This window comes from Austrofundulus limnaeus, unplaced genomic scaffold, assembly GCF_001266775.1.
Source record: "Austrofundulus limnaeus strain Quisiro unplaced genomic scaffold, Austrofundulus_limnaeus-1.0 Scaffold69, whole genome shotgun sequence".
Lineage (NCBI taxonomy): Eukaryota > Metazoa > Chordata > Actinopteri > Cyprinodontiformes > Rivulidae > Austrofundulus > Austrofundulus limnaeus.
In genome coordinates this window covers 1,236,902-1,249,413 of record NW_013952471.1, presented here as the reverse complement: position 1 = coordinate 1,249,413, position 12,512 = coordinate 1,236,902, and the positions used below count along the sequence as shown (strand labels likewise).

The window sequence follows — 12,512 nt, the reverse complement described above, 5'->3', positions numbered from 1 at the left end:
GTGTGTGTGTGTGTGTGTGTGTGTGTGTGTGTGGCACTATTTTATTATGTAAAAGAATTATAAAGGTTCATAGCAAAGGTTTCATGTCTAAGGAAAAAATATGTAAAATATATAAAACAGGGTTCTTTCATATTAATTATCACTGCTGGTACTATTTTGTACTATTTTTGACTTGTGTATAGCTTTGCTTTTTATTTTTATTAGTAATTACCTGTAAAAGTAAACCTAAATGTATTCTGTGTATATACAGTATATTGACACTACTTTACCTATCAAAATAACATAATTATTAAATGAATGTCCATTATAAGTATGCCATTTTATAACAACATGTCTCACCTTTACAACAAAAAATCTGTTTGAAAATCTGATCAAAATTGACCAAGTTATGGTTATTTAAACAGTAAATACACCACACACATTCATGTTGAGTGGGCAAGCTCCCCGACCAAAGATGGCCGCCATGTGAGGACGTTGGTCTCCATTGGCTAACAGCGGGTACAGCTTATCTAGCCTTTATATATCTATAGCGAGCACCGTGATGAAGGTTTGTTACTGCTTTGAACATTAGCTCATGTTAGCAATGATGCTGCCAGCGTCACAACATCCTCCATTGCCTCGGCAGCACTGGCTTTGTGCGTCACTGAGTCAACACCTTGAGTCTCAATCCAACAAGGCTCGCTCCCGCTCAACCTCCGCTGATGAGCAGGGTGAACAATCTACTGCAGTGAAACTAGTCCAGGACTGAGCTGTCTGAGAACGATGCTCAGGCTAATTTGTCAAAATAACCTAACTGTCACATTCCCTCGTCCTAACCTCCTCGCTCATCGCCACACTTGGCTGTGCCCCTCGGTGTCTCTTGGCACCGCCCACTTCATTGGAATTTTTTCTGAATGTGTCTGGGGGCGGGGTTATGATTGTTAGTTACACTTCAAGTGCATTGGGGTGTCATTGTCGAGCGCGGAGGAGGCTACTCAGAAAAAGCAGCCCGGTATCACCCGCAGGACACTCCTTGGACGTTGTCCTCATGTCTCTGTCTCTCTGTCCCTGCAGGCTCTTCGGGTCATGGCGAAGATCATGAGGGAGTGCTGGTACGCTAACGGAGCAGCGCGTCTCACCGCTCTCAGGATCAAGAAAACTTTGTCTCAACTCAGCCAACAAGAAGGAATCAAGATGTAGACACAACAACCAAACACACACGCACACACACACCTGTGACTGACACCTCTATCATTAGCATTACAACATCTCTGTCCTGGTGATGATCCTTCACTTCATTTCATGCCTTCATTCGCTGACTGAGGAATCTGGTTTGTTGTGTGTGTGTGAGTTGCACTGAGCTGAGACACACACACACACACACACGAATGACTGGATGGATGGATCAGATGAAGGATGTTTGTGCCTGAAAGGGATGATGGAAGTGTTTAAGGAAGCTTCCTCTCATTCTCACTTTTATTCCCACCGCTTAATACACCTACAGCAAGAGGCCGCCCTCGACTTCATCTTCATCAGCCGCTCCTTTAGTAAATCACTGTTTCATTCTTCATCTCAGAGGGAAAAAGCTCCTCTTCAGTAGGGCTGCAAGCTGCCGTTTGGACCAGACCAAAACAAAGCATCTTTAGACGGGACTTCAGGGTTAGTTAAACCGCTTCAGACTAAAACACGTGAACCTCAGATAAAGTTAGCACTCACTTCTCCCATCTTCTGCGGGGCTTCAGGAAAACAGTAGATAGAAGKATGACCAGTGTAATAAAGCTAAGCGAAAACGTTTTTTAAAGTTGTCTTGACAATAACACACAGCTCAAACAAGAGTGTGATGACAGATGGTCCTAAACTTCAGGTTTTACCCACATCAGTCTGAACACAGTCGGGCCGAGACTGAAGCAACATCATGACAGTAACCAGGGGTGCAGGTCCAGCCTGTTGGGTCGGTGTCCCTGCACTTAATTTAGTTCTGTTGTTTCGTTAATTCATCGTTAGGGTGGTTTTTAAAGTGAGGTTCTGTAGAAAGGTTAAATATTGCCTCTTTGACTGGCCTCAGCTTGGAAAAATACAGTTTAATTCTGACCAGATTGAACTTCTAGTTTGAGTTATGAACATTTAAAAAAGGTTGGACCACTCTCTCCCATTGCTGCTGTTCTTATTTACGCAAATAACCGTGTGATGTGAAACTGACTTCAGTGTTAAACTTTTTGCGATAGTTGTTTTAAGAGGGCCGACTTTAGTTTTGCTCATCAGTCCTGTCAGAATTAAACTGTGTGGAGATTTAACCTTTTTGAGCTTACATCATGTTACAATATCATTCCCGCGTCAAAACCACACCCAGAGTGTTGCTTTGACTCATTGTTGCATGTTTGATCCAAATCCTTGAATCTCCTGTAGCCATGTGGAGCTGCCTAAACGCTTGCTGGTACAAAGCTCCACCTATTTGTACCCAGCTTCACAGAGCACCTAGGGCTGGGCGATATGGCCTAAAATCAATATCATGATATATTGACCAGTTAATAACGATAAATKTACGATAACTCTTACCACCCACCACACACAAGTACACGGTATAGTATAGTCATAATACTAYACACTGTGTCCATGTTTTTAATCAAAGTTCACAGTTTAGATTTTGAACAGCTTTTGTGTAGTTTATATTTGTCATTTTAGTGTTTTTAATATATTTAATAAACATTTTTGGCAAGACTTGAGTCAGATATAGTCATACAGTTATTTAACCATCTCCATAACTTTTCATTGCAAACACACACATTATGTATGTACTATAATTTTATATTTAAAAATATATACCAAATGTGTATTTTGTACTTCACAAAATAACTACATGTTTTGTTAGACTGATTGATTWATCTATTAARATAACTATTTCTTTCAAAAAGATTATATTATTTGGAGAGCTCATATAATCATTTAATACAATTTATTCTTCATATTTGACCATTCATTGAATCACAGAGAAGTTYAGTCACAGTATGGTTCTAAACTTAAGATAAGCTACAAAAATAAACTACAAAAGGAACATAGCGTTTTTTGTTTGTTTGGTTGGGTTTTTTTTTTTTTTTGCGGGGTGGGGAGGGGGCTAACGCTAARCGGAGACTCATCTTTTCTATACCGGAGCAAAGTGTCCAACTGAGTGAATATTTTGGAAGAGCAGCAGCTCTCACAGAACTCAGCCTCTGCGCACCTCGACGCGCTGTCGAGGAGAGGAGTTTGGTCCCGTGAGCAAAGTTACACATACCTGTTAGATAAYGAAGCTCTGAACACATAAACTTGTAGTGTGTTAGATTTTAGATACCAACGTCTCGGGTAGTTCGGGAGCAAAGTGTGGAGGACGGGCTTTGCTCGCTCAGGACACATGAGCTGAAGGTTGGCCGGTGTTCATCCTGCAGACTGCTGCACCGAGTCGACATCAGAAAGACCTGCCCTGCTCTGATTGGATAAAGCCGTGGGGTGCGTTTGATTTGTTGAAAGCAGCGTCTGTTTAAACATGTATCAGACTGGGCTGCCCAGTTTTCTGTTGCGGTCTCGCAACTGAAAACAAGCTGGTTCTCCGACATGGGCAGAATGACGTTAGTCATGAAGTGAGCATATCATGATATTCATTTTCCTGGGCAAGTTTTTTTTTACCGGTATTATCGTGAACGATATGATACTGTATGGCCCAGCCCTAAGAGCACCCTCCATGAAGCAAAATGATGCAAAATCTAATTTATTTTTTATATATCCACTTTCATAACTGAAGGTAACATAGTTACTTAAATGTGGTAAAGAGTTGAACTATATGCCTGGACAATACATACCCCCCCCACCCCCAAAAAAAAAAATACAAAAAAAAAAAAACAGCTGAGGTCATTCAAGAAGGCTTTAACAGGTGAGATGATAAAAGTTCAGAACTACAAAACATCTGTAATATCCCTTTAAAGGAGCAGCAGAGAGCCGACAGTGAYGTTCAGTATGTGGAGTTTGCAGCCCTACTGTAGCGTTTGCTTCCATTAGATGAGGCCTGGACCTCCTGGTCTCRTCATCATGTTGAGTTCAGTTTCCTGGTGCTTTCAGGGAGCCACTCCGCTCACGGTTTCTGGATTTGCTTTTTGATGGCAGGGTTCTATTATTGTTGTTATTTTTTTCTTTGTTTTTTTTTTTTTTTTTTTGCCGAGTTAAACTGGACATGGTGACCTCATTCATTTTTTTTTCTTTTTTGGCGAACATGCTGCAACATATGCAATATACAGTAGATGAATGAACGTGTCTATTTTCTATACTCTGCTCTGCTAAACCACAAACAGCAAGACCAACAACAATCAGCTGCCACCATGCCTTCCAAKCCAGCTGTTACCGGAAAGTGCCAGTGCTTWAAAAACCCAACTCCTCTCATGTCGGCTGCTGTGCACAGCTCTGTGTGCGTGTGTGTCTGTGTGTGTGTGGGCCTGCAGGAGCCTAGAGTAGAACCAGCTTGTACTATGCACACCCAAGTTGTACGAAGGGGTAGCAGCAGGGAACACACACACACACACACACAGAGCAAACACACACCTGAGCCGCTGCAGCCAGCCGACACTCTGGTGCCATTTTGTTACGACTTCGCCCTGAACCACCTCAGCAACAAGTCATTACCCAGCTCGTCCTCTCAGAGTCTGGAACTGCGCTGCCTCCAAACATCACCACACAAAGACCTGTCAGCATCACTGATGTTTCCCTAAAACAAACAAACAAACAAACATCAACCCCCTGGCTGTGCAGCAGCACACACCAACCCTGCAAGAAACAACAACAAAAAGCAGTGAGCTTCTTTGATTTCAATATAGCAAATGGATATTTACTAAGCCATAGGTTTTCCAGGTGTGTTATTGTTCTTTTTTTGTTGTTGCACGGTCTTTTCTATCAGAATGTACATTTACAACAAACAGAAACATCAGCTTAACAAGCCTTAAGGGACCAACACGTAAGAGTCAGTATATGCTCTTATTATGACTTTTTTATAGTTTTTATGAAAAAAAAGATGCATATATATAAATATATATAAAATTGATTGATTACTATGATAAATGTAGTTTGATTCTATGTAAAAGACAAAAGAGATATATGTAGCACCTGATTTTTGTTTCAGTCCTGTGTTTTATTTTATTTTATTTTTCTGCCAGCATTGCCATACATGCAAACTGCTTTGATTAATTATGTTCATAATGTTTATCAGAAGCACTTGGTTTGTAATGTGCAGGTCTAAAGCAGGTTGAAGTTACACACAGGAAGYGATCGGATCGGTCTCTGTTCAGCAATAAGTGCACTTGTGTCCCACTCAGAGTTTACCTGTATGGCAGGTTGGATGTTGACGTCTGTCTGTCTCCATTGTTCTTCTTCATGGATTCATGATGTATTAATGTGCTGCTACTTGGTTGACCACCCAGCTGCCTGAGTGGATGCTTGAGCTGTGGTTGGATGTACATATCTTCAGTTTGCCTGTGCCAACCCATCATCATCATCATGGCTGTACTTGACAGCCAGTGTCTGTGGAAGATCAGCAGTTTGTGTCACTTACGAGCTTTTAACAAAAAATCTGCAGCTTTGTTAGACGAAAACTGCTGTGCCATTTTTATTTAACAAAAGATAAAAAAACGTTAAAGGTAGCAGCAGAARGAAGTATCTCACTGGGCTGCGACTATTTTTGCAAAACCCCAWTCGCGAGGGAGTCTCCAAAAGTGTATTGAAGTGTTGCAGAGGATTGTAGTCCTGTCACTTCATTTTGAAAATGTTTTTAAAAGTTGAGCTGCAAAATTTCTTTTAAAATTGTTCAGTCTTGCCCTGTGCCTCTTGAACCTGCCTCAATAGCTAGAGATGTATTTTGACACTCAAAAGCAACTGAGGCTACAGCCCCGGATGTCTAGGTCTATAAGCTGCTTCAATAATACGTTAATTGAAAAACTGGTTCAAAATTGCCCATCTTAATCTCAAAATGGTCCYCCAGTAGATCAAACTAGTCTCCTACATTCACAGTCCAGCGATGTACTACCTAAATAGATTTATGTCTCAAGTAAAGACCATCTAAACCTTCATACCAGTCAATCAGACCTCTTTACATTTTATGATTTTTAGTTAGTGGGGGTCTGTTTTCTCTAGATGGATCAAGATGTTTCTAACCAACATCATCTGGTGAAGACGAGTCACCTAAATTAGGCAAAGTGACCCACGAATGGGGAAACTTGACAATTAGATCAGTGAAACCAAAACCGAGACTCCCTCTGCTGGACATCTTTTTAGTTATAAATGGTGCTACATCTCTGAAAACAATTTAAAAAAGAAAACAAGCAAACAAAAAAAAAAAACACTTCAGTTAACCAACTGACGATGAATGTGACACCTCCATGATCGCTTGCTACAAGCTGCAGACAGTGATGTCATTTTGTCTTCTAAGAAAAATTAACAGAAGCAAAACAAGTTCAGTTCCAACCAGAGTGTATTTTAATTTTTCTGAGTCAACCCTGTGAATAAAATATTCTTTATTATGTAGAAATGGTTARGAGTTGGAAGAAGTGACATTTTTAGTTTTGTAAATAGCCTCTGGAGTAAACAAATATCCTCATTTATATTATTTTATTTTATTTTTTATAAAGCAAAAGTGGTCAAACTGCTATGGCTTTCTGGTGCCAGATAGGGACCACCTGGAGGTCATGGATTCAAGAAGCTGTATGGGTTTAAATTCTACAAAAAATATGTCAGACATCCCTTTAACAAGTCCTGGGTTTGATCTGCTGGGCTTTCAGGTGGAACTGAGGCTGGATTTTGTTTTCCATTAGCAAAGTCATTCTCTGGGACATGAACAACAACAAGAACTGAGCAGCACTTCTGCTACGCCTCTACTGTAACAACCTTCATTCTGTCTTAAAGTCACCAGCAGACTTTAACTTTTATGTTCAAACCAAGTTTTTTTAAATGAATGTCTTGTTCTTTGGTGGTCTTTAAACATAAATCTTTGTCTTTGGTCAGTTCTTGTCTTTTTGTTTTGTCATTCCATGTTGTGGAATTAATTGAACATCTACAACTAGAAGGAGGCCCTCCCTTAACCTCCACGCCCCTCACTGCAGCCCAGACTTASAGCCCCGACTGCTCCATCTATGTCCAAGTTTCATTGAAATCCTTTGGTAGGTAGACCACTCCCATTAGGTTAGACCCCTCAGGTTTGGTAGATTCCTTCAATTGTATGGGCATCTTAGGTCGGTAGACCTCTCAGATTAGGGTAGACCCCTCGGGTTTGGTAGATTCCTTCAATTGGGTGGGCGTCTTAGGTCGGTAGACCTCTCAGGTTTGGTAGATTCTATTGATTGGGTGGGCCACTTAGGTAGGTAGACCTCTCAGATTAAGGTTGATCCCTCAGGTTTGGTAGATTCCTTTGATTAGGTGGAAGTTTTAGGTTGGTAGACCTCTCAGATTAAAGTAGACCCCTCAGGTTTGGTAGATTCCTTCAATTGGGTGGGCCTGTTAAGTCAGTAAACCTCACAGATATGAAACATTTTTCCAGTCCAGTATGTTCAATCAAGGTGATACCTCAGGTTGGGTAGATCCTGTCAWGTTGAGTGGACAACTGATCAGGTTTACCCCTCAGGTTGTGTAGGTCCCTTTGGTTGGGTAGTTCCTTTCAATTTGGTAGGTCTCTCATGTCAGGTAGACCCCTGTGGTCACAAGGGTTTGGGCTGTGCAGTTGAACAGTACAGAGGCCTTTCTTGGTGTTGTACTCAAGATGTGATGGAAGCAGATGAGGAGCATAAATTCTAATTGGCGCTTGTTTTAAATTGTTCTAGAAAGACATGTTTCAAAGTCCAACCAGGGTTCTACAGGAACTTTATTTTTAATATTCGGCAGGTTTTTACATGTTTGACTATAACATTGTTGGACACACAGTGGACGTGTCTTTGTAGTGTCTGATTTTCAGCACCGTCWCCTCGATAGATGCAGATCAGAAATAGCAGAAGCTTTTGGACTTTATTTTGAAAACATGCCGAGGTACAGGGACTGAGCTCAGACCGGCTGCAGTTTTCTCCAGCAGGCATGACATTGATTGATGTAYGTGTCATAAACGCCGGCCAACATTATTGAAGTATTTCCACACCTTGTCTCAGGAAGTTTACCCTCCTCGGTTGTATTTTACTTCACTAATCAGACTTAAAAATGTTACAGAGAAAACCTGCTGTAGCCGTTTTTGTTGCCTGACTTTCCGGTCTATAGCTCAGGTTTAATGCACAAACTGCCAATCTCAGCCTGGCAGCACAAAGGACATAGGCAGCACTTGTCTTTCTCTGATGCAAAGTTGGGTTGAGTCGTGTCCTGGTGGATTTCACAGATTGACCAACAGTCAGATAAGGGTTGTGTTCTGATTGCTATCATCATCATCATCAGAGGGTTGGATCTGATCCTCTGAGCTGCAGTGAGGCTTCTGTGGCAACAACCGTAGCAGAGAGCTTTATCATGTTTTCTTTTGTGCCTCAGTTGAACCTTTCTCCTTGGACAGACAGGACTGCATGTGATCATTCATGTGTCTGCATTACGTGCTTTATATCAATGTCATCCAAAAGCTGAGAAATAACTTAAGATACAAACAGTTATTAATCTTAAAAAGGTCACTTAATCGAAAAAGAAAATACCTCTGATTAAAGACCAATGTGTTTTACCTCACTGTAAATATTCTTGATTTGTTTACTCCAGGTTTGCAGTTTTTCTCTGAAGTGCTTCAGATGTTCTTTTTGACTATACTTTCTGTCAGGTTGTATTGTGTCTGTATAGTATTCCTCTTTCTCCTGTGATCTGTTGTCTGTGAGCTGTACAGTCAAAGAGCTTTCCAAATGTCTTGGCCCACCTCTGAGCTCTGGRTGCAGATGCCTTTTTCAGTATGTTCCTTTGGTTTAACAGAAAATTTAAAAAAAACAAAACTAGAGGAGTTTAGAGTGGAGGGGGTGGACTGAAGCAGAAACCCCTCACCATCGCTTCACCTCTCAGCTCGCAGGCTTGTGCATTTCTAAATGTATTCTTTTTTTTTTAATTTAGCGTGTACAGCTGAATGAGAGATCAACATAGGAACTAGAGGATTGATACTTCTGTTACCTTCTAACATAGATCATGTAGAAAACAGTGTGAATAAAGAAAGTTTCACTAGACTGACTGGTTGGATTTTTTTAGGACAAAAACTCTTGAAACAGGTTTCATTTTATTTTATTTTATTCATTCATTAAAATAAACAAAAGGAAATCTGTATACAATAAATACAAAAAGTTCATGTCACACTTTTTATATTATATTTCTTCAACAAACTAGCCTTTATCATTCTCTTAAATATACAAACTTYAGCAACAATCTCAAGATTATTCCACAATCGTGTTCCTTGAATCAAAGCACTTCTTTCCTTCAAAATGGTTCGAAATTGCAGTTTTACAAAAATCTAAATTCCTTTAAAGTTWTAGCAACTCTTGATTAGATGTATAAAGGTAATGTACTGTATTTTTATGAGCCCTATACATGAACTGTAAGATATAATCAACTAAATCATAAAAATTCAATAAATTCATCTGATAAAATAATGTAGGGTGGGTGGGTTGCAGGGGCTCCACCCTGGAGCCAGGCCTGAGGGAGGGGCTTGCCGGCAAACGCCCCGTAGCCTGGTCTCTACCCATGGGACCCGGCCAGGCTCAGCCCTAATGTGCTGGTTTGCCTTCGGGTGCATGATGCCATGGGCAGGAGCCAAAGGCGGGGACTTTGGCGCTCTGACCCTGGCCTACCAAAGCTGGCTCTTGSGTCATAGAATCTGGACGCCTCTCTAGGGAGGTGCTTCAGGTRATGTTCAACTGGGGGGAAACCCAGAGGAAGACCCAGGACACACTGGAGAGACTATGTCTCTCGGCTGGCCTGGGAACGCCTTGGAGTCCTCCCAGAAGAGCTGGCTGGAGAAACAGGTCTGGGCTTCCCTGCTCAAGCTGCTGCCCCCGYGGCCYGACTTCRGATAAAGCAGAAGATAATGGATGGAAAATAATGTACTTATTGGTTGGTTTGGTGTCCATAATGTTTTCTAGTAATAATTCTTGTAGCTCTTTTTTATAAAGCAAATATAGGATTTGTAATTGTTTTACATGCTTTTTCCAAAAAATAAAATAATTCACTGTGGATTTTTTTTCCATTATACAATATATACAGCGCTTTATCATTCAATAACTTCATACARCAATGCAACTGACTTTTCTAATTTCATTCTTCAGCAATTTATGTGAGATTTCCTTTTTATCGACGACACCCAAAAACTTCACACAGCATCAACTCTAAATGGGACATCAATAGTTTTCTTTGATACCAAAATCATGTAGTTTGTTTTATCCAAATTCAATAACTTCAAGTTGAAACCAAGTTTATGTTTTCATGAATTTGTATCTTCTCCAATATCTTCACCAGAATACAAAAGTGTGTCATCRGCAAACAAATTAAACTATTTTGGTCCAGTAAGCAGAACCCTGAGAAAATGTAGTGGAGGAGGAAGTATGATTTTACTGAATAAAAGTGAAAAGTTTTTCTAAAAAATGTTGGTCAAGTAGCCAATATTACAAATTCTCAGAAACTGTAGGCTCAAGTAAATTTACTTTGTTACTTCCCACCCCTGTTTAAAGAGAGGCTTTTTTTCTGGTTGTGTACATCTTCCAATATTTATGGTATTTTGGTTTTAGTCAGCACAGCTTGTCTCACATTAATTCTTCATCCTCAAATTACCCCAAAGCAACAGCAAACAGAAAACAAGTTATAATTCTGATACTGACACAATGTGTTGGAAATCCACCGGTTGTAAGAACATTTAAAGTGAAAACAGTTTCAGATGAAGCCACAGAACAGAGCAGCAGGGGATGTGATTTATGTCCAATAAGGGGAGGCTGTGGGTTTGTTTTCTATAATCCAGTCAGCGGCACCATCTGTCACTGCTCACACCCACCCGGTACTGGCCGGTACTGACGGGCTTCGGTGTCGTCACGCTGACTGGTTCGGTGGATGGGGACATCCTCTGCAGTCTCTGGACCTGCCCTGAGCCTGGGACAGGCAGCGGGACCCGTCAGAGCAGCAGCAGGGGGAAAAGATGCACGTGGCTGATTGCACGCGCTGACTGCAGCTGCTGCTTTCTGCACACCGGAACCACCGGGAGACAGACCGAGAGAAGGAAGCTGCAGATCATTATCTGGGTAAGCTCGGTTCTGGCTCCACCTGTCATTAGTCCGAAGCATCATTCTCTCTGCGCCTTTATTTATATATATTTACACATATTAAATGGTATGCAATTTTGACATAGTTTTTGTCTCTGTACTGTGACAACTACAGTTTTGCGTATTATGCATGAGATCATAAATATATTTTTATTTTTCTCTGCAGTGCGGTGGAGGGTTTTTTTCCCTTCCGGGCCGCCGTAGTGATGGGAGATAATGTATCCAAGAGGCTGAGGTTGTCAGCTGCAGATGCAGAAATGGAGGAGCGGTCCTTTCCGAACCCGTACCCGGACTGGGATCAAGGTTCGAGCTCCGGAGCAGACGAAGATTACAGTGATGTTTTAGATGCAGACGGAAAGGTGAGAATTGCAGGTTTTGGGTGCTTGTTTGTTTTGTTTTTACGAGCGGACTGCTACCTGCTAGCCGCAGCAGTGTTAGCTTAGCCTTCACTGGCTTTGAGCGTTATGACGTCACTCATCTCAATGACGATGAAAGCAGTGGCGGAGCTAGACATTTATCTAAGGGTGGCCAGACAGGGACCACTACTCGCACAGGGGTGGCCAGGAACATGTTTAAAAGTGGGGGGGACACATTGTTGGGGGGTCGTCCCCCAGAAAAATATGAACAGAATATATGCCATTTCCTGCGTTCTGGTGTGTTTTATCAGGTTGTTAAACTTACTTTTACCTACCTACATAAATGAACACTTGATTTAATAATTATTTCAGAGAAAGGTTCTTCATTAACTACTTCCATTATCCTGTTTTTAAACTAACTGCCAATGACTTTAGGGGTACTTTTTACTTTTATATTTGTTTATTGATTTATTTTTAGTTGTAACACGTGTCATCGTGCCAAATAATGATGACCCTCAACTGCATGATTAAAAATTAATATTAATAATTTTACCCAATGAATAAGTGCAATATTGATAACCACCAACAGTGAATTTAGAKGGGTGTTTCACTTTTTCTGACTKAGTGATAGATAGGGATGTCCCGATACCAGTTTTTTCAAGACTGAGCACAAGTACGAGTACTTCAGTTTAGGTACTCACCGATAACGATACCAAGTAGTGGGGTTAGGGTGGATTATCTGTTCAACTTGTTGAATATTAAACAGAATGAAAATGAAATGCAATTATCATGCAAAAACTGATGGGTAAATATTATGTTTGACAATAAAAAGGTAGTGCAAACTCTGACAAGTAGGTAAGTTGGTATAAATATCACACCATAACTTTTGAAACCATTTATTTTATTTCAAACAGGCTCTTTTTTA

The 12,512-nt window shown here is 40.8% G+C and overlaps 2 protein-coding genes across 3 annotated transcripts in view; both read left to right on the top strand.

The window, feature by feature from the left end:
- tgfbr1b (transforming growth factor, beta receptor 1 b) overlaps positions 1 to 9,155 on the top strand; it is a 72,993-nt gene extending 63,838 nt beyond the window's left edge. Inside the window, exon 9 of the mRNA XM_014010457.1 lies at positions 1,054 to 9,155. Coding sequence (XP_013865911.1) covers positions 1,054 to 1,179 — 126 coding nt within the window. The 3' untranslated portion in view covers positions 1,180 to 9,155. The remainder of the gene's footprint in view (positions 1 to 1,053) is intronic.
- A 1,819-nt stretch (positions 9,156 to 10,974) lies between these two features.
- The window catches only part of lancl2 (LanC lantibiotic synthetase component C-like 2 (bacterial)), a 10,609-nt gene continuing 9,071 nt past the window's right edge, over positions 10,975 to 12,512 (top strand). The window contains exons 1-2 of one of the 2 annotated variants that reach the window (XM_014010459.1): positions 10,975 to 11,210; positions 11,398 to 11,590. In XM_014010459.1, the coding sequence (XP_013865913.1) occupies positions 11,438 to 11,590 (153 nt within the window). In that variant the 5' untranslated portion in view covers positions 10,975 to 11,210; positions 11,398 to 11,437. Of the gene's footprint in view, positions 11,211 to 11,280; positions 11,299 to 11,397; positions 11,591 to 12,512 lie in introns of those variants that run through there. The other variant, XM_014010460.1, reaches the window with a different exon arrangement.